This window comes from Chanos chanos, chromosome 6 (assembly GCF_902362185.1).
Source record: "Chanos chanos chromosome 6, fChaCha1.1, whole genome shotgun sequence".
In the NCBI taxonomy this organism is placed as follows: domain Eukaryota; kingdom Metazoa; phylum Chordata; class Actinopteri; order Gonorynchiformes; family Chanidae; genus Chanos; species Chanos chanos.
Genome location: NC_044500.1, coordinates 9,553,041 through 9,577,499, shown reverse-complemented (window position 1 = coordinate 9,577,499; position 24,459 = coordinate 9,553,041). Strand labels below are relative to the sequence as shown.

Genomic DNA, 24,459 nt, shown 5'->3' with positions numbered 1-24,459 from the left:
TCTCACTAACTTTTTGGGCTTTATTTTTAGCTCGACATGATCGCATGAATAAAGTGCTTAAAACCACTATTGGATGGGAGTAAACCTGAAACAAATCTGGCAATCGACTCATGCTCTCTCTCTCTCTCTCTCTCTCCCTCTCTCTGTCTATCTGTCTGCTTATTTGTGCACCCTAAATCAACCAAATAAATATGATGATTGCAAAAATTCATACATTTTCTTTTTAAACAGTTCTCAGTCAACTATGATCTCAAACAACATTGTGTAGTTCTTTGAAGAGTTGTACCACGTAAAGCCCTAAGACTTGATATGTAACTAAGGTTAACATGACCTTTCAAAATAAATCATCCATTCCAGTTCTCTGCATTCAAGCAGATTAGGATATGTGACACACACATTTCACACACGTGCGCTAAAAATCAACATTTTGCCGGAGCTTTAAAATATTATATATATAATATAATTATATAAATATGGAGGCACAAAATTAGTAATGCCACAAAATGCGAAGGGTGGAAATGAGTACTTGGACTTCAAATAAAAAAGTTGCCGAAATATATCAGTTATGTTTTGCCGCAGGCCGCTTGTCAAAGACGCAGTTTTATTGCAGTTGTCGAGATGAACTCTGCATAGCCAGTTATAGTTACATGAAATTAGTCGACACTCCTGAAATTAAAGAAGTACTCCGAATTGAAGCTACAAAACCACATATAAATGCTTAAATATTTTACTCACTCATTCATAACTGACCGAGATCACCAATAGCCTATTATTAAAAAAAGGTAATATTGAAAATGGATTGAATACTATTTCTTTCTTTCTTTTTTTTTTTTTTTTTTTTTTTTAGAAAAATCCATTCTTAGGGCAAGGCCAATTTGCTTTTTAGCTCACACGAAATAGCACGACAGCTCTGTAAACGCCAGAATTGACTCGAAGTCAAAGTAGGTAGAGCTTATCTGATCTCTAACCAACAACCAGTTTCTACAGTTGACTGGACACTCAAGGAGAGTGCTGTGATCGGCATGCACAGAGAGAATTTTCAGCCCTGTAATGAACATTACAATGCAACAACCTATTGTGTGTGTGTGTGTGTGTGTGTGTGTGTGTGTGTGTGTGCAGGTGTGTGTGTGTGTGTGTGAGAGAGAGAGAGAGAGAGAGGGAGAGAGAGAGAGTTGCTTCAGGCAAGCTTTGCTGCGTTCAGAAAAGGAACTGTACACATGGTAGAATGACAGGGGAGTTTGGTAGTTTATTGAACGGATAACACCCTGCACGACCCCTGTCTCTGTCCAGACACCACAGACGGTATCTGGCCCTGGTGTTGCCATCAGCAAAGGAAACTGTATTTCAAAACACTATAATGATCTTCTTGCTAATGTTACCTTCTTTCTTACCTCTTGGCCAGTGGCCGAAATTGCACGGCCGTGATTTAGAAATCTTATTATTAAACTAAAATTTCTGAACTTCATCGCTTCATGGGACAAGTTCGCCGCTTTTTTTAATTTCATGAGCTAGTGCAAATATTTTGCAATTTTTTTTTTTAATGAGAATCGGTGCCTTGTTGACTCAAATTTATCACTGCAAGGAAACCAAGTCCCAAAAAGAACGTCGGAAGTTCACATCTTACAACAAAGACGTTTCGAGTTTTATGCAGCTTCTTCTTCAGCAGGGAAATTGTGCAAATATAAAAATTGTGTCATATTCGGATATATTTCCAAGAATCGCAAAGAGAGCGTTTAATGGAAAAGATCTTGGGAGACAGAGAAATCTGCCTGCAGCGCAAGGGGAGGGGGTGGGGGGGATGGGGGGGATGGGGGGGGGGGGGGGGTATTTCACATCAGTGTAATTCATTTAGTACAAGTAATTCAAGTACTATCAAATAGGGTGAAAACTTATTACTAACTACTTGATGTTGAAACCCTAAAATTGAGCAGCGTTATGGAGCGATCAAAGACACGCATAGATGTCAACTCCAACAGCCGCCTTGGGGCGACTCTTAACTAGAAACTCCGACTACATTAGTGCGTTTAGGCTGATATCAGAAACACGCAAACACTTCTCCGGGCATTTTACACTGGAACACATTTCTAATCGGATTTAATCACTTGTTGCACGATCATGCCAATTTTCACAATGGCAGAACAGATTAAAGTGAAAGCACTTACTAACCACAAAAGCCCAATTGTTAATAGGTGTACCTACATAGTGAAATGTAGATTAAAATCAGACCATTAATTAAGCACATCGTTTGTATTTACTATCAGTCCGCGACTGTCGCTAATTTGACGTTAAACTACCTGTTTGCATTTAAAAGCTTGACTCCGTGTTGTAGTGTTTGTTCGCCGATGTCAGCTTTAGGGAAAGCTGTCTTTTCAAAGTCGCGGCTGCAAATTGATGTGACCAGAGTTCCAGAACGTGCAGAGAGCGGACAAGCTTATTACGCTAGAGCGCCCACTACATGCAACGAAACTCGGCTAATAACACAAGATTTCCGAGAAGTTCCCGTGCTGTTTGTTGAACTTTTTGATACTTCTGAAGCCCAGTTGAAAATGTTACATTTAGCGTCGCGTTTAGCACTGCGCTCGACAACAACACTCAAAGCTCCACTTCACTGCTTTTACGTTTAAGTACACGGCGAGAGAGGAACGGAGTCAGCAAGCGGCAGTATAGAGAGTACAGGTTGAAACCTTTTGAGGCGAAAGCATTGATATGTGAGATACACATGTACAAGATGGCAGTTTGAAAATGCTAAAAAAAGGGGATGTTGCACCTACCAGTGGCCAGTTTCCTTGCCCTGCCTTTGGACCTCATGATGCCAGTCTTTCGGCGTGGGTTAGCTCGGTTTTTTCTTGGATCTTTTCCTCCTTTTTCTTTTTTCTCTGTCCTTTTCTCTCTGTTTCTCAATCCGGACGCGCTATCTCTCCAGCATTGTCAGTTTGGACACCTTCGCACATGCGCATAGCACAGAACTGCCAGCATCGCCAAAAAAGTTTGGAACAATTTATCACCCGATATTACCGATCTTGTCAGATGGCAATAGCTGTGGGATCCCTTTCGTGTCAGATCTTCAGAGATCAGTGGGCTTGAGACGGAGCCGTCTGCGACCCCCGGGTCCACGAGGAACCGGAGACATTAATTATAATGGAGCGGTCTCGTGCGTCCTCAATGCCTATGCTTTTGTATTTTAAATGAAGTCGCATTAATCACTGTTCGGGAAAATCACTAATGTAAAACGTTTTTATTAAACGCTTTTTTTATGCAATTTAATTGAGATTTGACCATCATTGCGAATATTTGAGAATGAATGAAAACTTTCACGACCCCCCACCCCCCCTTCAAACCCCCCCGTTCCTCATCCGGCGCGTGGGCAGTCGGAACCGAGGGCAGCCTTGAGACTATTTTTTGCGGTGGTGACAATTATTAATCTGTAAAATAGACTCGCTGCCTCTCTGAATAAATGCCCGTTACCGTCGGCGAACTTCGGCTACATTCCATCACTCCCGGGGTTGAACTGCAATCCCAAATCAAGCCTGGAAGCCCTAATAAATGATTTCCGGTGTTTAAAAACCGTACTAATAACGTATAATAATTAGGAAAAGTGTTTCATTACGCATTTGATTTATTACGCAAAACTGTCTCTCTATAATTGTACAGCGAGAATGCAAGCCACATTTTCTCACACTTTCTCACTACTTCTGTCATAGCCCCTGTAAAATGGGACACTGTACAATACTCGTTTCATATTAAGACTTTGTATTTTGACATGTTCACAATATGCTTGTGTACCGTTTCGGTCCATATCACGTTCACCACCATCATCTTTATCATCCTCGTTCTTTTCAAGATTATGGCTGGTAACATAATCATGCTCATGACCATTACAAAAATGTTTTTACTGTTGCAACATTACAACAAGCGGCTGTTATTAACTTGTCAGCTGAGGGAAACATGTGTCTTTGTTAAGGTCCTGGAGGGTCATCAAGTTAATTGCTCATTAATTAGGGACGCGTGACATCATGTTGACCTTGTCCATGAACCTTTTAAAAGGTTGCGGTCCTCCCCACATGACGTATCGATTCTAGAGTATTTTAAAACAGATCCGATGGAGTTGACATCATTATGCATAAGCGCAAAGCAGGTTTAAGAGTTACCTCGCAGAGGACGTTTGAGAAATGCCTCGGCAAACAGCAATTTTTCCTCAAGTTAACACCAATAAGTGAACCTATCTCTCTCTCTCTCTCTCTCTCTCTCTCTCTCTCCCTCTCTCTCTCTTTAAAGGTCTTGCGATGTTTCTTTTCCGACCACTCAACCCCACTCCTTTAGGTCTACTTTACGCATACGAAAGGTATTGTGGGTGTAATAGTTTCCTGAATGCATAAAAACCCAGTAGAAAAAAAAACTTGATTCCGTATCAAAATTAGGTGTCTTTAATTAAAATATACGCGCGGTGAATTAAAAAGAGTTTGCAGTCAAAGTTCAAAAATTCACTCGTGATGTTTAGTATTATTTGATGATTTTTTAACATGACCTCTGCAGTATTTAATTTTTGCTTTGCCGGAAATTCTTGCACAGGTATTTATGAAGAGTCTCGTTGTCGTGATTTCCTCAATGCGTTATTTTATAATTGCGTACATTTATTTTGAGATCAATAATGTAATAACAGTTGGTTTCCCCTAAAAGCAATGGGATGTCTAACTCTGTTACAATTTCAGCTCGTATCATATCACATAGATATGGCCACATCTTCATTCCTACAGTTTCCTGATGTGAAATGAAAAAGATTAAAAGAGAGAAATGATGACCTCTGCAATGAACTATACCCCCTATTCCATGTATTGAGAGAGAGAGAGAGAGAGAGAGAGAGAGAGAGAGAGAGATCCGTGAACTACAGTTCATTCCAAGGCAAGGGGGGACGCCAGTAGGCTGCTTTGTGCCGCCTCGCGCTTCCATTAGCTTAAATGGAAACTGTTTTCATTCGTTGCAATAACTCACCATTGTCGTCTCCCCTCTTTTCAGAATGCACACTTTATTATGATACACTGACCCCAGCAGCCAAGACTGGCTCAGACCGAAGAGTGGTTGGAGGATCAGACAAGACCCCGTAGGCTGTAATTATTGGGTATTAATTGGGTTCAAGACCTTTTGCTAGTATAGTTAAATTATTAGCTTGTCCAATGATACACATTTAGATCTATCAAAAGAGAAGGTGCGTAGTTTACCTCGCTTACTTATAATTTTAACCTAATTATAGGTTATAACCTTTCTTCGTTATATAAAAAACCTTCGCTGTACAGGGTGTGTGTTTTGAAAAAAGTGCAATGTTTAGATGGTGGTTGAAGAGTTAAAATAAAACATAATTTGTTGGAGTCGCAGCCCTCGCGCCAGACTGAAAGTGAAAAGGGAGCCGCGGGCGCAAGGAAATTACCGCACGCCCGCGTGACCTTTGAGCAAGGTAATCAATCAAGTGATCAACAGGGATATTTATCAATGCTACATCCTGTCCGGCATGATTCAAAAAAATAAATTCAAACAATGATTAAACGAAGAGAATGAGAGTAAAGTAAAAAAATATATAATATATATCTTTAAATGACAGATAGTAGCATATCATTTTCATTTGAAAATCACTGTAAAAAAAAACAGGATAAATAGCAAGGGTTAGGCTATACCTGATTTTCGACTGGCCAAATCAAATGTGAGCTATCAGCAAAATGAAGATCAATATGAACACATGACCAGTACCTCAACTTATTATTATTTTTATTATTACTATGATTATTGTTATTATTATTGTTGTTGTTGTTGTTGTTGTTGTTGTCATCGATAATAATAACAACAGTAAGAATAACACTAATAATAATAGCAATAATATATGACCAAGTTTCATTTTAATTTAAAATTATTATGTAACTTCTTTTCTCCTTTGCAAAATAGCTGAGGTTTTCAAATAACAGCTTCATTTTCACTTTTTACGATCGTTCTTTCACCTCGATTATTTCATTAAAATAATTATATTGGCATCATTTCTTGGCATTTTGCAAATATTCATCATCCATAACGTCGGTCGAAGAGAAAATACTACTGTGTCAGGGAAAAAGAAAACGCTGCAAAAAAAAGGAGCCCGGAACGAAGACCGAGTGCGCCCCAGCAAGCAGTGCCCCTCTCTGGAGGCGAGCGTAAGAGAAGCCGTGCGAACACTCGGGCACATTCTTACATCCGTGAAGGCTGCCAACGGACCGCGGGGTCTGAGCGTTCCATGCCCTGCCTTTCCGCCTCAAACAAGCGGAAACATTCTGTAACCACAAGCGCTACGACGTAAAGTTAAGTATGTACAGTTCATACAATACTTATTAGAGTTTTTATTTCGAAAAAACTGAAATCATTTCGGGTGCTGACCACCGTTTACTTTTCAACTTTGGTTTAATATTATAGTGTCGCGAGCAATCTAAATTCCATCAGCTGCAATATCTGGAAAATATATAGCCCTCACTTTTCTCCCTCTACGGTATGATTCTCACGTCCAAGAGCAACAAAATCACTGGCAAATGAACGCGGCTTTAATAAAACGATGTTAATACTGTCACATCAAACTCAGCTGAATTTAAACATTCTTCTCAAGAACTCAGTCTTGAAAGTGGATTAAAGCGTCCAATTCATTCAGGAAAATATAAGACCTTTACATGCCTCGTGACGGCCGGGAGGTACTGAAGACACTGTTCCCTAAAATGAGCCTGTTTAACCATACTTTAAAGTTCATCTTTACAAGTAGCCGTTAATTGCACTTTTCATGGTCAAAAATTGACAGTCTAATACAAACAGTGCTTTACAAAAATGTAATACAATAGCGGCACCTTATACAACACTTTATAGTTACAACAAACATCGATTAAAGGGCTAAGTGGAATTCAATTTTGGTCACGCCATGCCCTGCAAAAATACCAGACGCTGAGATGGAAAGGGGAAAAACACTTTTCATTATTTTGAAGAAAGATTTCGTGCTGATGAAGCGTGTCCTGTCAGTGACCATAAAGTTCCATCACTATTAATAAATACATAACTCATTCATACGTTGTGTTTTGCTACCCATACGTGAGTGAGTGGGTTGCGAGTAAATTGGAGTGGTTTAAATGCGCCATGGATGGAATTATTCGCCGTCAGCATCATGAGCGCGCTGCGAATGCTCATGACATTTAAGGTCCATGCGCACCATAAAGAACATAGCCTCGTTCTTTTCGTCATTGTATGTCCACTTGTCAGGCAATGTTCTCCAGGCGGCATTAAGCAAGAGAAGTCTACATTAAAAATGATTTCTCCTTTTCATTCGAATATACCAAATATTATAAACATACGGTGGCAGAACGGTGTTGGCAATTCTTTTCTAATGTGAAAACATCGTCTCGTTTTCTTTTTTACGGTTATAAAGTGTATATTACCGTTTGTGGAGTCCAACTGGCTTTCAGAATTAAACTGATAATTTGTGGAGAACAGAGACAGCGTCGATTCAGAGATCAGATTAACTGTCTCCACGGCCATGCAAAAATAACTTGAACAACAAGAGAGACTTGTTAAAACAAAAAGAACCGACGTGGATAATTTAAGATGATCAATCATCGACAGCGGAGTACGGCTGTTATTTTAGAGGAGATGGAGGACAAAGCTTCTTTCTGACAACTGTCGTTGTCTCTGCAGTAAAAACTCGGCTTCAGGATATTGTAGCGGAGTTAGATATTTGCTCTTGCTGGAAGAGATAAATCATTACTAATGTTAAGAGGTGGTCCTTTTGAGAGGATGAGGAAATATAACGTCAATACAGCGTTTATTACCTTTCTTTGCGCTTCAAGCATAAGGTGGTTAAAAGGGTAAAACTTCACTGAGGTTTTGTGCCGTTTTAAAACAATTGCACTGGATGCGTCTCTTTGAAAAAAGGCGTCCATCAAGTAAATGCATGGGAATTAGATGCCCTCATTTCACTAACTCTCGTTTATAGAAACCTCGAATTTGAGTTTCACTATTATTGATACTTTAGCGCCATCTAGCGTCGCATATAGATACCAAACTATGCCTTACCAAGTTCTATCTTTGTTCTCGGCAAATACAATTTTTAATTTTGTGGTCTGAAGCCTACACTGAAATTGGTAGTGTAACAGGCGTGTAACTGGGGGGCTTGAAGGAGAATCTCTCCCTTGTACACAGGAGTCTTAAAGATGAGAAAACGGGCCTAAATAAAGAACAACAACTGTTGCTTCTCCTTCGGTCATTAAGTATTCTTTGATTGACAGCTATTTGAAGGGAATGGGTCATTTGCAACCGCGCTTCCCGGCAACTGACTATCAGGCTGGATTACGATGCGCTCTCCAGACAATCTGTGGACGTATTTATGACCTCTGGAGAGCTCACTGCAGGTCTACGTGCGGTCGTTCATTCTCCCGTCCTGCGAACGAAGGAGTTTCCTCTGCCGCGGTTACAGACTCGCGCTCATCTATTGCCCATTGACTCCCTCATCTTCCCGGACCTCTCAGGGGGTAGATCTGACGACTAATCGATCTGGACACTCGATCAGATTTATTTATCTCTAGTTCCCGTAAGACCAGACAGTGGGATGCGCGTCAGTTCCCGGTTGTGTACAACTTGATAAATAGTTTTCTCAAATCTGCAGTCAAGAAGCGTGTTTTTCTGTGGGGGTTTTTTTTTTTTGCTTTGCCCACATGGCATACGGAGATGAGAGTGATGATAAAATTAACAAGCAACTTGACATCAGTATAAAAGTGAAAAAAATCCGAATTATAAACGCGTTCATTTTAGTTCAATCCCAGTAGACAAAAATTTTAAGTGCATCATGAGCGCGTAGCCTGTAGGAATGGCGAGACCGTCACATGTTAAGACATTTTAAGACAGTTTTAATAAAATAAACGGAAATTAAATTCATAAAGATATGCTTAAAATCGGGGACACGCGACGTTTCGAAGTTGATAAATAGCAACACAATAAATAATTAAACGTTGAAACTGTATAAAAGATTATATACCTGCTCATGCTGAAGAACATGCATGCCTCTCTAACTGAATGTTATTGATACAGTGGTTCATATCCACGTGCAATGTGTCTGCTTGCCAAAACTGCTCCTTGGTCAACATCAATTTTACCAATTTGATTCATTATGGGAACAGAAACTCAGCCATCTGTCATCATCTCAGTTAATATTAATTGAAAACAAGTGTAAAATCTTTCAGTTTTTTTTTTAACATCATGTAACTTGAGCCAATACTCATCGAAACAAAGCCAACAGTATTCAAACTGACACCTTCCAAAATCATTTTGCTACATGTCTACAATGGTAGTTCTGTTTTCAAACACAAATTAATTCCTCCTTTTCACGGTGCTGTCTAACCAAAGTCAAACATCATGTTACAATTCTATCTGAATGTTTTCATACAATACGGGTTATGTCTAAAATCAGTGCAAAAATAATAACGACTCATTGAAGATCATCCAAATGAATAATTTAATTGAAATTAGACATCAGTAAGTAGCTCAATTTAAAAAAAAAAAAAAAAAAAGGAAAGAAAAAAGCCAGCTCCAGAGGGACTATTTAGCAATGCAGAGTGTCAAAAGCATTTGTGAAGGATTATGCTGGGCCCTGTCTCCTGGTACTCTGCTCTGCTGATACAGATGTCACTAAAGACTGACAGAGAAGCCAGGAGGGAGCCACCAACCCAGGCAGAGTCAGTACGTCTAACAGGCCTCACCATGTTCCCTGGAGGAGCCAAAGCTTCCACTTCCTTCCTCAGCCGGACCCCAAATCCTGGGATAAGACTACATCCTCCTGCGAGGACTACATTTCCAAAAAGAACCGGTCTGAGATCTGTATCACTGTCCGAGACTGAGTTCACCACTAGACTGGGTACGCCGGGCGTCTCCATGGAGACCGTCTCAGGTGAGAACAAGATCTCAGGCGCTTGGGACTTCTCTGAATGAATTTGGAGGACTTGACCGTCCGGAAGGGAGTACCTGGCCTCCTCACTGTCTGAAACTATCTCTGAGCCCGCCGACGGGTCAGAAGACACAAAACACATCTTCTCTTTGATGTCCGTCACAGCGTCATATTCCTGTGCTGGGTTTGAGAACTTGGACCCGGACTTTTTCAGCAAGTTTGCCAGGTGGGTGGTGACGTGATGGCCACCAAGAGCCAAGCGGTGGACCGCATGGGGAAGACAATGGCCTTCGTACACAGGAACTGCTTGCGTGAGCTCATACCCAGAATCCAGCACGCAACCACTGACGTTTCCAGATGACAGCAGGGCAAGTACAGACTGGGAGGCAAGGTATAGGGCAGGCACCTCCAGGGCCTCAAACATAACTCTACACATCCTCTCCCGTTGGAGGTGATGGCTTGTCGTAGCCTCTGACAGCAACACTGGCTTTTCCCTGGGGGAGAACTTGAGGCTAGACTCAAACACGTTCTTCCAGACCAACTCCAAATCTTCCCAGGATTCCACCTTTCCTCGCTGTAAAGGGTGTGTTACACACATATGGTCTCTGTTTACCCAAGCCTCTTCTCCAAAATACACATCTCTTCCACAGGAGTCATTCTTAGGACGACCTACCACGCTCTTACACACCACACTGGGAGCTGCAAAACCAGAGAGGCCAACTCGAATCTGATATGAGCCACTGTCAATGACAACAGCATGCTGAGAACTGCTCATCTTCAGCGAGTATATGATGAGAATACATGGAAGAATATATTTTCAAATTGATCTTACTGGTACTTTAAGAACGTCATTTCACCATTTCAAGCCATTCCCACGTGACACTGACGGTTACGACGATATCACAATCGAACTCCTGGCAACCAAACGGTATTCCGAACCTTGCGCTAGTAAGTCAAGAAAGAAACGTTGATTGGACGCAAGGCCGTCAGATGGACTATACTGAGTTCGTTGTAACCGCCGCTGAATCAAGCAAGTTGTAGAACATTAAGTTGGGCAAGTAGTGTAGACTATTTCCCTGTGATTTAATGTTCGTATGTTACTCTTAAAATTTATAGACAACTCACGTTCAGTTTACAGAAGTCACAACGTCCCGATAGACAGCAGTGTGCGGTTTTGCTAAATACGCTTATGCCCCTCCCCCTACCAGCTCAGTTCCCGTAGTGTAGTGGTTATCACGTTCGCCTAACACGCGAAAGGTCCTCGGTTCGAAACCGGGCGGGAACAAGCAACTTTTTCTACCGTAAAAAGCTACACACGACTATCAGCACGATTTGTTTTAATTACAGTACAGCGTCTGCAAGAACGGCAGAATGACATTTTCATCTGTTTTATTTTGTTCCTCAACATTTCCCACCACTGCGAAATACAGTGTTGCAGGGTTGCAACAGAGAATTTTCTATACAGAATTTTCAAAAATACTTTCAGTTGGGCATATCAGAAATAGCTATATAAGTAAGAGCGTTTCAGTCAAATCAGCAGGAAGAGTTGTTCGCAAAATATTAACGTCTATTACGCATTGTAAAATTACAAACCGTTTAACAGACATATACCCTAATACCGATTTTTCTGATTACTTCACGGAAATGTGTAAGAAACACAGACATAAAATGTCAGAATCTGTGATTAATTTCACGTATTGTTTCAGAGGTTGTCCACTTACTTCACTGAATTATTTACACATGCATAAACCTGACAGTGTAAGAGAGACATATTTTCTTCGTATAATATAGGTAATCCACAGCCTATCATTATTTGTGTCTATCTGGATTTGAGTAATGGCGCCTTTGTACTTCCTCTTAATGTCCACTAGAGAGCACCAAACTACTATTTTGTTTGATCTTGAAATTCAGATCATACAATCTCTACAACTCAAATGCGAGGTGATTTACTACATATTATGCATATTGCGTGCTTCATACCGCGTCAAGTCAACATAAATGATACTGTACGTCAGCACAGAGTCATTTCCTCGGCTTTCACACTACACTGTTCACTGAAAATGGGATTCCTACGACAAACACAATGGCATTAGAAATTGCTACTTGTAGGCCTACCTACTAACAGTATCAGTCAGGCAGCGCAAAATGTTAATGTAAAATGTTTAGTTAAATCCCTGGCTGGGTTGACCGTTGGTTTATCCCCATTTGTAATTTCTTAAAAGTTCCACACTGCGCCACAGAAATTCTTGTCGTGTGGGTCTTACTGAGGAAGTAGTAATTTATAAGGACTAAGCAGAGCGTCTAAGACTCGGACACATACGGTACTAGTTAAATAGAGATTGCTGTTAATGAAGTCTGCCAGATAGAGTTAGCCTCGTGACACAATTTTCGCTTTCACGAAGACCCTCCTGTATCAGTCTCCATCACATTGTTAACAGGCGCAGTGATATCTGTGGAAAGGAAATAACATGTCGGAGCAACATTTACATTTGATGATTCCCGTAATCCCTGTTCCATCGGCGCCGTTTTAAACATTGCCTAAATAGTTTTATATATATATATATATATATATATATATATATATATATATATTTAAATGTAATTATTATTTTTTATAAATATATTTTTATATTATTAAGCGACACAATTTTCCCCCTAAGCTAAGGGGTGGTAGAATGTGGGGAAAAAAATATTTCCCGAGCAAATGTCCTTGAATTGTTAAGCTTGTATAAAAGAGCCTATTGAGCGAGAAAGCTATTCAAACTCTTCACTCGCAATACAGAGGCAGTAAGTCAAGTGAAGACTATTTATCTCATTGACCTCCTTTAACACGCATCAGTGCAGTTTTATGTGAATATGTGGCTTCATCCTTCCCTGTACAAGAGAGGAAATACGACTATGAAGCCATTTTTCACTTTTTTTTTTTTTTTTTGAGGGAAATCGTCAGGACTAATTTGTTGGCGTGGTTTCACCCCATTCTTTTTTCATTAATCCAAGCGGAAAATAAGCTGTTCAAAAGAGTCATCACCCTCCAACATCCCATGAATCATCTTTAAACATCATCTTTTTTTAAGTACGGGAAAAGGGGGGAAAAAATTGTGGAGGATTAAAGAATTTGTCTCCATAGCAACCAAACCTGAACCATATTAAGAGGGTACGCCTGTGCTGTGCTGTGGAACCTGCGAAAAGCCTAGCGGTTTGGGTTTTGGTTTGGTTGGGTGTAATCCGACGGAACGCACCAACAGAAACGTCATAAAGGTTCCGAATTAACGTCAGGATATCTCCCCCGCCTACTCCCACCCCTGTGTAAAACCACACGCACTGTTCCCCTTCTCATACAAACGGCTTATGCAATTTATGGATATCACAAAACATTTTTGGATATCTTTTTTTTTTTTTTTTTTCATGAATCCCGTGGAGCCCCATTAGAGGAGGAAAATACACATTAAGGATTCATTTAATTATTCAGTCACCTTACTCTGATTAATTATATGTTTAATAAGCATTAGGTCCGGAGAGATTCACTATATAATATATTGCAGTAAAAAAAATAGCCCCAGCCTTTACATTCCAAACCATTTACATGATGGGAAAACCTCATCATTTTATGTATAAAGATTAAACCATATCAAAATTCTGAGAGGAGGGGTTTGGGGTGGTATTTGTGGAGGGTCAAGGTCAGGCTTTGACCTTCCCATCACACCAAAAGCACCAAAAGACTCAATCTGAGATTTCCGTCCCCCAAGCAAAAGCCATATTCCAGGGTCCTTCAGTCATGGTCCAGGAGGTTCCAGCAGTCTTGATGAATTTTGTCAATCCCTCGTAATTACAGGCTGAAGGAACGCGCATGCCCCTTGTACAAATCACACCACAGTGTTTGGTTTGTGTGAAATCCAGCCATGCTCTGATCCTACAGGACTGGATTTGAGAACTGCATTTGGGTTTCAGTATGCTTTTTAACATTGCCATACCAAAACATATTAATTTGGTTCATGTAATGACACAGGTAGAGGGTAAAGAGTTGGGTAGTGTACACTGTGAGAGAACTTTCACAAGAACTGCATGAACCCACTCATTCCTGTGACTGGGTACATAGCACAATATGAATACTGTTAAAAGAGATGGACAATAGGCAATGTATATTTATTTATAATGGATAGACTAAGATGTTAATATTTACAAGGATGTTACAAGGAGGTTAATGTAAATTTTGTATGAGTGGGCAGGATGTAGGGTTGTCTGTCAGCAAAAACTGTCTTAGAGACATCTTTGTGAGTATTTTTAGATCGAGGAAAGGATGTGGATTTTTGGCATTTTCATGGATTTGCATATATTTAGCAGGTCTTGGGTTATAAAACAAGTCATTAATTTAAACACCCTCAATTTCAACCTGTCTGACTTGGAGCCTAATCCGTCAAACTCTGACAGGGAGAAGACACACCTCTCTCTCACACACACACATACACACACACACACACACACACATACACACACACACGCAGATGCACAGGCACATGCGCACACATGCATGCACACACACACACGCACACACACACACACACAGACACACACATGCACACATGCACACATGCACACGCACACACGCACCGCATGCACACACGCACACACACACTCACATGCACACACACACACACACACACACACACATGCTAAGTGTCCCAACCTTTTTCATTGTTGTATAGGAACTGTTTCAGCAGACTATCCCATGGGGTTTGTGACTATACTGTTCTTTTATAGTTGGTGTATCAGTCCTTCTGCATGTGTGCAGATACATATCAGCATTGTTCCCCACCACAGCGGGTGTTCATTAGTAGAAATGCTTATGGCTATGCTTGTGTGTCTAACCGTGTTAATCAATTCAAAGTGGATTCAGACCATAATGTATAATGTATTTCTCTTACTTAAATAGACCGGCGTAGAGAATCTTCGATCCCTGAAGACTATCTTAACATCCAATCACAGACAAGGATAGGGAGCCATGGGGCGAAGAGAAAAGGTCACAAGGTCAGCTGCAAGCAAGAGGAAAATTTGAATTGATTAAAAGAGATCTCCTTTCTCTCTCTCTCTCTCTCTCTCTCTCTCTCTCTCTCTCTCTCTCTCTCTTTCTCCTTCTCTTTCTCTTTCTCTTGTTCTCCCATTCTCTCTTTCTCTCTCTCTCTCTATCTCACTCTCTCCTGCTCTGAGGAATTCTCCTAATCAAAGATCTCCAGTCTATAAGCCATTAAATATAAACCTGCCCAAGGGACATTAGATCCACATTCCACTAATGGAAGGCTGGTGCAGGAGGAGTTAATTGATCATTAGACACAGAGATCTGCTCTGCTCCTCTCATGTTGTGGAGAAGTCACTGCCGATTGGCTGATTTCTCTGTGGCATGGCCCAACCACAAATTTCTTAGACAGCGCCGTGGAAACGTCAAATAATGTGAATCACATTAGAGGAGACTGTGCTATGATACAACAGATGTTCAACCACTTAAGCGATAAACATCAAGTCTTTGCTGTGGCTCGTACAGTAAGTACAGGAATCCATTCATTCAAGTGAGTAAACAGAACAGTGTGAGTCATCCACACAAAGCCGTTCTTACTGCACTGGCCTGCACACAGGAAAAGAAAGAGGGACATGTCTGTTTGTTTGTTTGTTTGTGTGTGTGTGTGTGTGAGAGAGAGAGAGAGAGAGAGAGAACCAGAGGTCATTTCATTTCCAGACATGGGCAGTAGAGATGAGAGAAGTGAATTGATTATGGTTTCTCCTGGAGCTCTCCTATAGAGACACTCCATAGATGCCCTGTGAGAGAACAGGACTAACTAGGCCATGAAATATCAATGACCGGAACTTCTCTGGCTTCTCTATTCCTCTTGCTAATGAAAAACTGTTGTAATGGTAATGTTAACAGCTCTGCTAATATTAGTATTACTAGTATCAGCGTTGTTGTTAGCATCTGTGGGGTTAGTAGTCGTAGTACCATAGTAACACTTCATTGTTATTGTTAACAACAGTCTTTTTCTTTTAATCTCTCCCTCTCGTGCACTCTCAGAAACAATCAAACGCGTTGGTTTAATGTGTTTCTCTGTGGGTCAGACTACTCACACGTGGCTGTTCAGTCTCATAGCTCTGCACTGGAGTCTCTCTCATGTCTCTTCATCAATATTGTAGCTTGATGGAGGTTCAGCCAGAGGTGACTGGGCCTCTCCTCTTCACTCCCATCACCTGCGGGTGACAGTTTACCCCTTTACAGTGCAATCACACAACATTCACCCACCACACCATCACTCCACACACACACACACACACACACACACACACACACACACACACACACACACACACACACACACACACACACACACACCTACAGGTGACAGTTTACCCCTTTACAGTGCAATCACACAACATTCACCCACCACACCATCACTCCACGCTTACACACACACACACACCTACAGGTAACAGTTTACCCCTTTACAGTGCAATCACACAACATTCACCCACCACACCATCACTCCTCACACACACACACACACACACACACACACACACACACACACACACACACACACACACTCACACACACACACACACACACACACATACACCTACAGGTAACAGTTTACCCCTTGTGTTATTAAAGTATAAGTACAGTTTACCCCTTGTGTTATTAAAGTATAATAACACAACCATGACAACATGTACACTCCACAACATCACTCCACACTTACACACACCACAGGTAACAGTTTAACCTTTACAATACAATTACACAACCATGACAATATTTACACACCACAAGATTACTCCACAATTACACAAATCAAAGCTTTACCTGTTTGAGCGTGTTAAGATTTGTGTCAGTCACTTAACTGCCAGACAAATACAAGTCCACGACAAGTTTTACACACCACAGGGTTGTTCCACATTTTACACATATCAGTGTTGGGTTTGTGTGTGTGTGTGCGTGCGTGTGTGCGTGTGTGTGTGTGTGTGTGTGTGTGAGAGAGAGAGAGGGAGAGAGAGAGAGAAAAATGGTGTATTCATGCTGGTTTCTGTTACTCAACTGCCAGACATAAAATGTCAGCATCAAACCATGGAATAAATTAACATAATTAATAAATCAGACATTGCTCCATATGGCAATACGCTGTTGAACGGAAGACTCCACACCAGTCCAGCATTGTCACTGGTGACAGTGTGTAAACTGGTTGAAGAGTATACAGACTTCTCCATTCAATCCACTACGAGTCATAACAACAGAGCACCACTCAACCTCCTGTTTTCATTCAAATAAAATTACATTTATTATGTATTATGTATTGTTCCATGCTACATATCACAGGACTATCATAACATGTCCCCAGATGTAACACCGTCAAATATTACTATGTGACAGGGTAGAACAGAGATAATGAATAACAGTTTCACTGCATAAATTGTCTGCCATTAAATATTAAATAATTTTTTTCTGACATTTAACAGAAGAATTGTGACAACATTGTGTTTGCGTGTGTGTGTGTGTGTGCACGTGTGTGTTTGTGTGTGTGTGTGAGCCTGTGTTTCTGTGTGTGTGTGTGTACGTGTGTGAGTGTGTGTGTAAGGTCACCTTACATTATAACAGTCACATTAGCTATGTCATAGCTGGTTTCTGTTTTCCTTTCCCCTGACTGAGTAGAGCTGTATGATTCCTAATGGTGAGGAGAAAGCTTCATAAACACTTCATCTTAGACTGGGGCCTTACAGTGCAATCAGTCACACAAGAGACAGTTTAGGGCTCGTTCAGGACAATCCATCACACACACACACACACACACACACACAAAGACATATATGGTGGAATGATGCCAAAAGATGAGATCATCTATGTCAGGAGATGAATTGACATAGCTCAGGTTTTTGAGTATATATGCGTGCATGTGTGCGTGTATGTGTATGTGTGCTTATCTGTGTGTGTGTGTGTGTGTGTGTGTGTGTGTGTGTGTGTGTGTGTGTGTGTGTGTGTGTGAAAAAGTGCTGATGTGAAAGTGAATGAGTGACCTTGCAGGTGCAGATGGTGTGCTAGTGCTTTCACTATATGCTGTCGTCACTTCTAGTTAATGATCCTCAATGACAATAACCGTTTATAACTGTACTTCACCCTATCAGGCACTCCACATACCTGCTTGTGAATGTATTGGTATATAACTGCCTAAAACAGTTGAATCTGTCTCACGACCAGCTTTTACCTCAAACACACATTTAAGGAGGCGAAAGCTGTGATTGACATTTTTCTCTTCTCAGAGGATTACTGTAAGACTCATGATCTATTTCTGGCAACATAATTCCCAGAATGTGGCCATTTCATGAGGGCACCTCTCTCTCTCTCTCTTACTCACACATACACACACACACATCCACATATACACATGCGCGCGCATGCACACACACACACACACACACACACACACACACACAGGGGTGTTTAAAGTGTACTCTGCCAGATGTGACAGAGTAGATTAGAGGGGTTCTCTAATAGTCCCAGTGTGAATAAGCCTTTCAGCACAGTATACTGTATTTAATGCGTGTGTAATCAGTATGGGGTGATAGAAACTCTATCTCTCTCGCTCTCTCTCTCTCTCTCTCACTCACACACACACACACACACATATGATTTATACAAGTTTATACGAGTTCATAGAGTACTTTGAATATTTTTGCTTTTTTTAGAGTTTATATCACTGTTTCAGTATGCATGGTTTCTAACGCAATGAGCCAAATTCTTAAATGAAAACACAGTATAATTAATCACCTGCTTAGTTCTCCGAATAAATTTATGTCATTTAATAGCGACTCAAACCGTCATGACCAGATGCAGAGCATTTCCATAATAATTCAACCTACTTTTACGGATGTGTTTCATTCCAACCAGCTCTGTTCCACTGGTGAGAAGTCAGTACAGAACGTTAAGGTAACTATTTCATCACTATTACATACAAACATACAGCTGAGACTCAAACCTCTCAACAACATATTGACATGGAGCACTTGTATTATTCAGCGATGCTGACTGAAGTTCAAAAGACTCTGTTCGTCCTCTCTGGCACTGTTCTGTTGAGCTTGTTTGCAACAAAGGCATTTGATCCCAAAAACAAGCAGTTCAGCACTTTACTCTATCAAACGAATGCACATTGAAACTGTGTTGGAAAAAATGAGGCCAGTCTTTGAGTGTAATTTGAGTGTGTGTGTATGTGTGCGTGTGTGTGTGTGTGTATGTGTGCATGTGTGTGTGTATGTGTGTGTGTGTGTGTGTGTGTATGTGTGCGTGTGTGTGTGTATGTGTGCATGTGCGTGCGTGTGTGTGTGTGAATATGTGTGTGTGTGTGCGAGCGCACGTATGTGTGTGTATGTGTGTGTGTGTGTGTGAATATGTGAGTGCGCGCGTATGTGTATGTGTGTGTGTGTCTTTGTGTGTGTGTGTATATGTGCGTGTGTGTGTATGTGTGTGTGTGTGTGTGTGTGTGTGTGTGTGTGTGTGTGTGTGTGCGTGTATGTGTGTGTATAGAGGTGTCCACTGTTGGGATAGACAGTGTGTTTCTGCTCTAGTTATCTGCCATTATCAGACTCACGATAGTGACAGAGTGAAATGAGGGAGCTGAAACTTTAATGCAAAAAGCCTTCTCAATCCCACTGTGTGCATCCCAGTGTGTGTGTGTGTGTGTGTGTGTGTGTGTGTGTGTGTGTGTGTGTGTGTGTGTGTGTGTGTGTGTGAGTGCCCCTGTTTGCCGGAATTGTTTGTGACAGCAGTTACTGGAAGATTCTCTAATGTGTGTTAGTGTGTGACTCTGAGTTGTCTAGTAATTTAAATGAGTGTGTATATATGTGTGTGTGTCTGCGTGTTTATTTACAGGAGGACACTGTTTGTTTGTCAGCCCAAGTATTGTGCAGCGTTACAGGACAGTCAGTGTGGGTTGAATTGTTAGGTGCTGTTTTTCACACACGTGAAGTGATGAATTAGGTTTCAGTGGTGATTAAACAGAAGACTGTAACGTTGATGGTTAGAGATGATTCACAGTCAAATACGGGGCAGTGTGTTTGGGTCACACAGAGACCGGGGGTTGGCATCAGTCAGAACCACCCCAGTCATTAAAGTGTAATGGTAATACTCTGGCCTTCACACTCTGGGTCACACACTCTGGGTTATGTGTGTGTGTGAGAGAGAGAGAGAGAGAGAGAGAGAGAGAGAGACCATAAGACACTTGTGGGTGTGATAATAGGCCTTGCCTCACCTCAAATCACATCTCTTTTTTCAACACAACCCATTAAACCATTCTAGCCCTGTTTTCTGCTCCTAAAGTGTGTGTGTGTGTGTGTGTGTGTGAGAGAGAGAGAGACAGCGAGAGAGAGAGAGGGAGAGAGAGAGATAGAGAGAGAGAGAGAACATAATGCACTTGAGGGTGTAGTAATATGCCAGGTCTCATTTCAGATCACACCACTGTGTGTTTGTGTGTGTGTATGTGTGTGTACACGTGTGTATGTATGTGAATGTGTGTTAGACTGTGTTTCTGCGTGAGTGTGTGTGTGTGTGTAAGAGAGAGAGAGAGAGAAAGAGAGAGAGATGGGTTGGTTTTGGTTTTTGGTCTATATGAGCACTGTGTGTTGTGTAAGTAGAGGCATGTGACAACACACACACACACACACTGTTGAATGTGGCAATTTCATGTGGGTGTGTGTGTGTGTGAGTGTGTGTGTGTGTGTGTATGTGTACGAAACAGAGGAACAGAGGGAGAACAGTAGGCGTGGAAGATTCAGGGATGGCATGATTCTGACGCCATCTCTTTCACTGAAAACCCCCTGGGGCTACACACTAGCAAGATCAGAGAGAGAGAGAAAGAGAAAGAGAGAGAGCGGGGGAGAGAGAGAGAGAGAGTGTGTGAGAGAGAGGGGGGGGGGGGGGGAGTTAGAGAGAGATCAAACATATGACTTCTTTCCTCGAAAAGGCTATTCAGCATCTAAAGAGTCATTCGTCATGCTAAATTCATTTCCCATATGTCCTTAAAGAGTCAATTACTATTCCACACACACGATTACCCTTCGTCTGCTTGTACTTACACACACTCACACACACTCACACACACTCACACACACTCACACACACTCCTCCGCCATTAGACGCCGAACACAGAGGGGGTCACTTACAGGTGAGGACGTCCTCATCCACACACACAGACACACACACAGACACACACACATTTTTACCACGGAAATATAGTCAGTTTTTAATTATAAAAAAGGCCTGTGAGGATGAAGCTATCCATACCGACACATACAGTAATTCTAATCAAAATAGAGTTCACTGTCGCAGGTTAAAATGAACACAATCCCTGTTTCAGTAATCTCAGTCACTGTAGTCTAGTGTGGGACTTAGCATTCTTTGAATTTTTACATTGTGCATCAAATATATATCTATATATCTGAAAGTCATTTTGGATCAAATTCTGTAAAACATGAAGAATAATGTAGTTTGTTGTCCTTATTGGTCATATACTGGTCATATTGTAATACTGTCAAATGAGATAACAAAAAAAAATCTTTTGAGACATGTTTTGAGATTCATCTTTATCATTTCATCTGGTGTTTTACCCTCCGCTTTTAAAACAGCCACGATCAGGCCTTTACTTCAAAAACCAAACCTTGACCCTGAAGCCTTCAATAATTATAGGCCGATCTCTAATCTCCCATTTCTTTCAAAAATACTTGAAAAAATTGTAGTTGCTGGGCTGATATCCCATATGTCCTCTAACAGTCTGTTTGAAATATTTCAGTCAGGCTTCATGTGTTTTCACTGAAACCATGCTTACTATAGTAAGTAGTGATCTTTTATTAGCCATGGACACAGGTGCTACTTCTATTCTTATTCCGCCTGATCTGAATACAGCATTTGACACGGTCAATCGCACTATATTGTTAAAGCACCTGGAAAACCAAATTGGCATTCGTGGCCTGGTGCTCTCTTCGTTTAAATCTTATCTCTCTGAGAGAAAGCAGTGTGTAACTATAAGGAGGTGACCTCTGAATACGGTGAGCTTAACTATGGTGTTCCTCAGGGATCAGTCCTTGGGCCTCCTCTGTTCTCTATTTACATGCTCCCTTTGGGTAATTCACTGTGACAACATTAACTCCCATTGTTATGCTGATGATACACAGATTTTCTTACCTATCCAGCACAATGACCGCTCTGAATTGGCTAACCTTGAGGCGTGTCTTTGTGCTACTAAGGGTTGGATGTCTTCAAATTTCCTAATGCTTAATGCAGGCAAGACTGAAATGCTGGTCTCTGGTCCCCCTGTGCATAAGCATCTTTTTAGTGATCCCTAAATTTTGACAACTGCATCATCTCTCAAAACTCTTCAGCTAAAAACCTTGGTGTGATTTTTAACTCTAGTCTCTCGCGAGTCACTCATATCAACAACACAACCAAAACTGCCTTTTATCACCTCCGTAACATTGCTAAAATTAGGCCCTTTCTAAGTATGGCTGATGCCGAATCCGTTGTTCACGGATTCATCACATCTCGCCTCGATGTTCTGTACTCTGGTCTGCCTGCCTCTAGTACCAGTAGTCTTCAGCTGGTCCAGAATGCTGCTGCTAGAATTTTGACCAGAACGCGGAAGTTTGATCACATTACCTCTGTCCACATTACCTCTGTCCTTGGCTCCCAATTCATGCAAGGAGAGATTTTAAGGTCCTCTTATTAACATATAAAATTTTACATAGGCTTACGCCTTCCTACCTGTCTGACTTAATTACACCCTACAACCCACCTTGCACCTTGCGCTCTCAAGATTCTGGACTATTAGTTATCCCAAGAGTTAAAAAGAAGTCCGCTGGCAACTGAGCCTTTTCTTACTGCTCTCCCTTCCTCTGGAATGGTTTACCTACAGAAGTTAGGGAGGCAAACTCTCTCCATACCTTTAAAACCAGACTTATCTATTTTCTCGAACTTATACATAATATAATTTTAATTTGACTTTGTTATAGACATGTAAAGCCCTTTGAGACTATAAATAGTGATATTGGGCTCTAAATAATTTTTTATATTATTATTATTATTATTATTATTATTATTATTATCTTAATCAGGGGACAATACATCAATATTTCTACCAGCTCAAGCTATAACTGAAGGAATGATAATGCTTCATGGCTATTAAAATATTCACAATTGTAATTGTTGGTTCTATGGTTTTTTGTGCTGGAAGAGAAGAGAAACTGCTATTCTGAACTCTCACCAGTGGAAGGGAGCTGGTTGGGAGGAAACTGCAAATGCCACCATAATTATTTCTGAACTTTATTATAAAATGAAGTGGCTTGATCGAATACAAAAATTTTAAATGTAGCCAATTAGTTTGGCCTCTTACATCAGAAGTTTTATTTACTTAAACTCTTCTGTGGGAGAAAAAAGAGCAGAGCAGTTGTCATAGAGAACAGCTGTGATGAACACACACACACACACATACACACAAATACACACACACACACACACACACACACACACACGCACAATAATACAGGCACGCACACATACACACACACAGACAATGGTGTCACTCACGCAGACATGTGTGTCAGCGAGGCCTTGAGGTTTATTTTATCACATAATCCAGACTAAGATCACATTCTCACTGTGTCGACACTTTATTGATCTGGGAGGACTAACATGGCCCACAAGCCCTTGGCCTTTGAACCTGTTTAGCGTTCAACGTGTTGTTACCCTGACCTTGCCACCGGTTTCTGTTGAGAGGGATCCCACAGGAAACTGTTCTCAGGTCAGCTTGAGGGCATAGTCATTCACAGCTTGGATTAGGTTGGGAATAAGGAAAGGCTGATTTCTGTTAACACCAAAAAGGTAAAAACGACAACAACAACAGCAACAGCAACAACAACAACAACAACAACAACAATAACAACAGCAACAACAACAACAACAACATCAACAACAAAACTTCTCTTCCCCTCAGCAGCAAACCATCTGAGTCTTAAATTGCACCACCCACATCTGTCCACAAGGGGCAGTGTAGGTCATTCACTGAGAGTTAAGTCCATGCAATTTTGCTAATGGAGAGCTTCTGTCCTGACCCACCCAGTCAATTCATTCGCCCAATTATGGCCTCATTCAGTTAGGGGTGAAAAACCAACCTTGTCTAGTGATTGGTTTGATTGAATAGAAGAATTTTCTGACTGGACGTTCCGGTTTCTGTGTAGATGATTAGTTCTTTTCAAGCCATTTGATAGGACAATGGCTTGAGATGAGGATAATTTGATTGTCTGTTGGTGAATGTGGCGTGTCCTTTGCCGTGAAGAGGTTTTGTAATGTTTTAATGACAAAGTTGTCAGCCTCCCAAGTCAGCAGAGAGAGCTTTGTTTTATGTCCTTTGGCTTTGTGTTGAGATATTTGATGTTTCTGTCTTTAACTGGGGGTGTAAATTAAATGCCTTTTCTTGTGGGTTGAAAAGGAGTGTTTTGTGTGCCGTGTCTTGGCT

General features: G+C 41.1%; 1 protein-coding gene and 1 non-coding gene across 2 annotated transcripts; one reads left to right on the top strand and one right to left on the bottom strand.

Annotated features, from left to right (window-relative positions):
• Nucleotides 1-9,602: 9,602 nt before the first annotated feature.
• LOC115815010 (actin-like) lies at nt 9,603-10,703 on the bottom strand. Its single transcript, XM_030777979.1, has one exon. It carries the CDS (start codon nt 10,701-10,703, stop codon nt 9,603-9,605), a length of 1,101 nt encoding a protein of 366 aa, XP_030633839.1.
• Nucleotides 10,704-11,140: 437 nt separating this feature from the next.
• trnav-aac (transfer RNA valine (anticodon AAC)) lies at nt 11,141-11,213 on the top strand. The gene has a single exon. It is a non-coding gene; the product is annotated as a tRNA-Val (tRNA).
• The last annotated feature ends 13,246 nt before the right edge of the window (nt 11,214-24,459 follow it).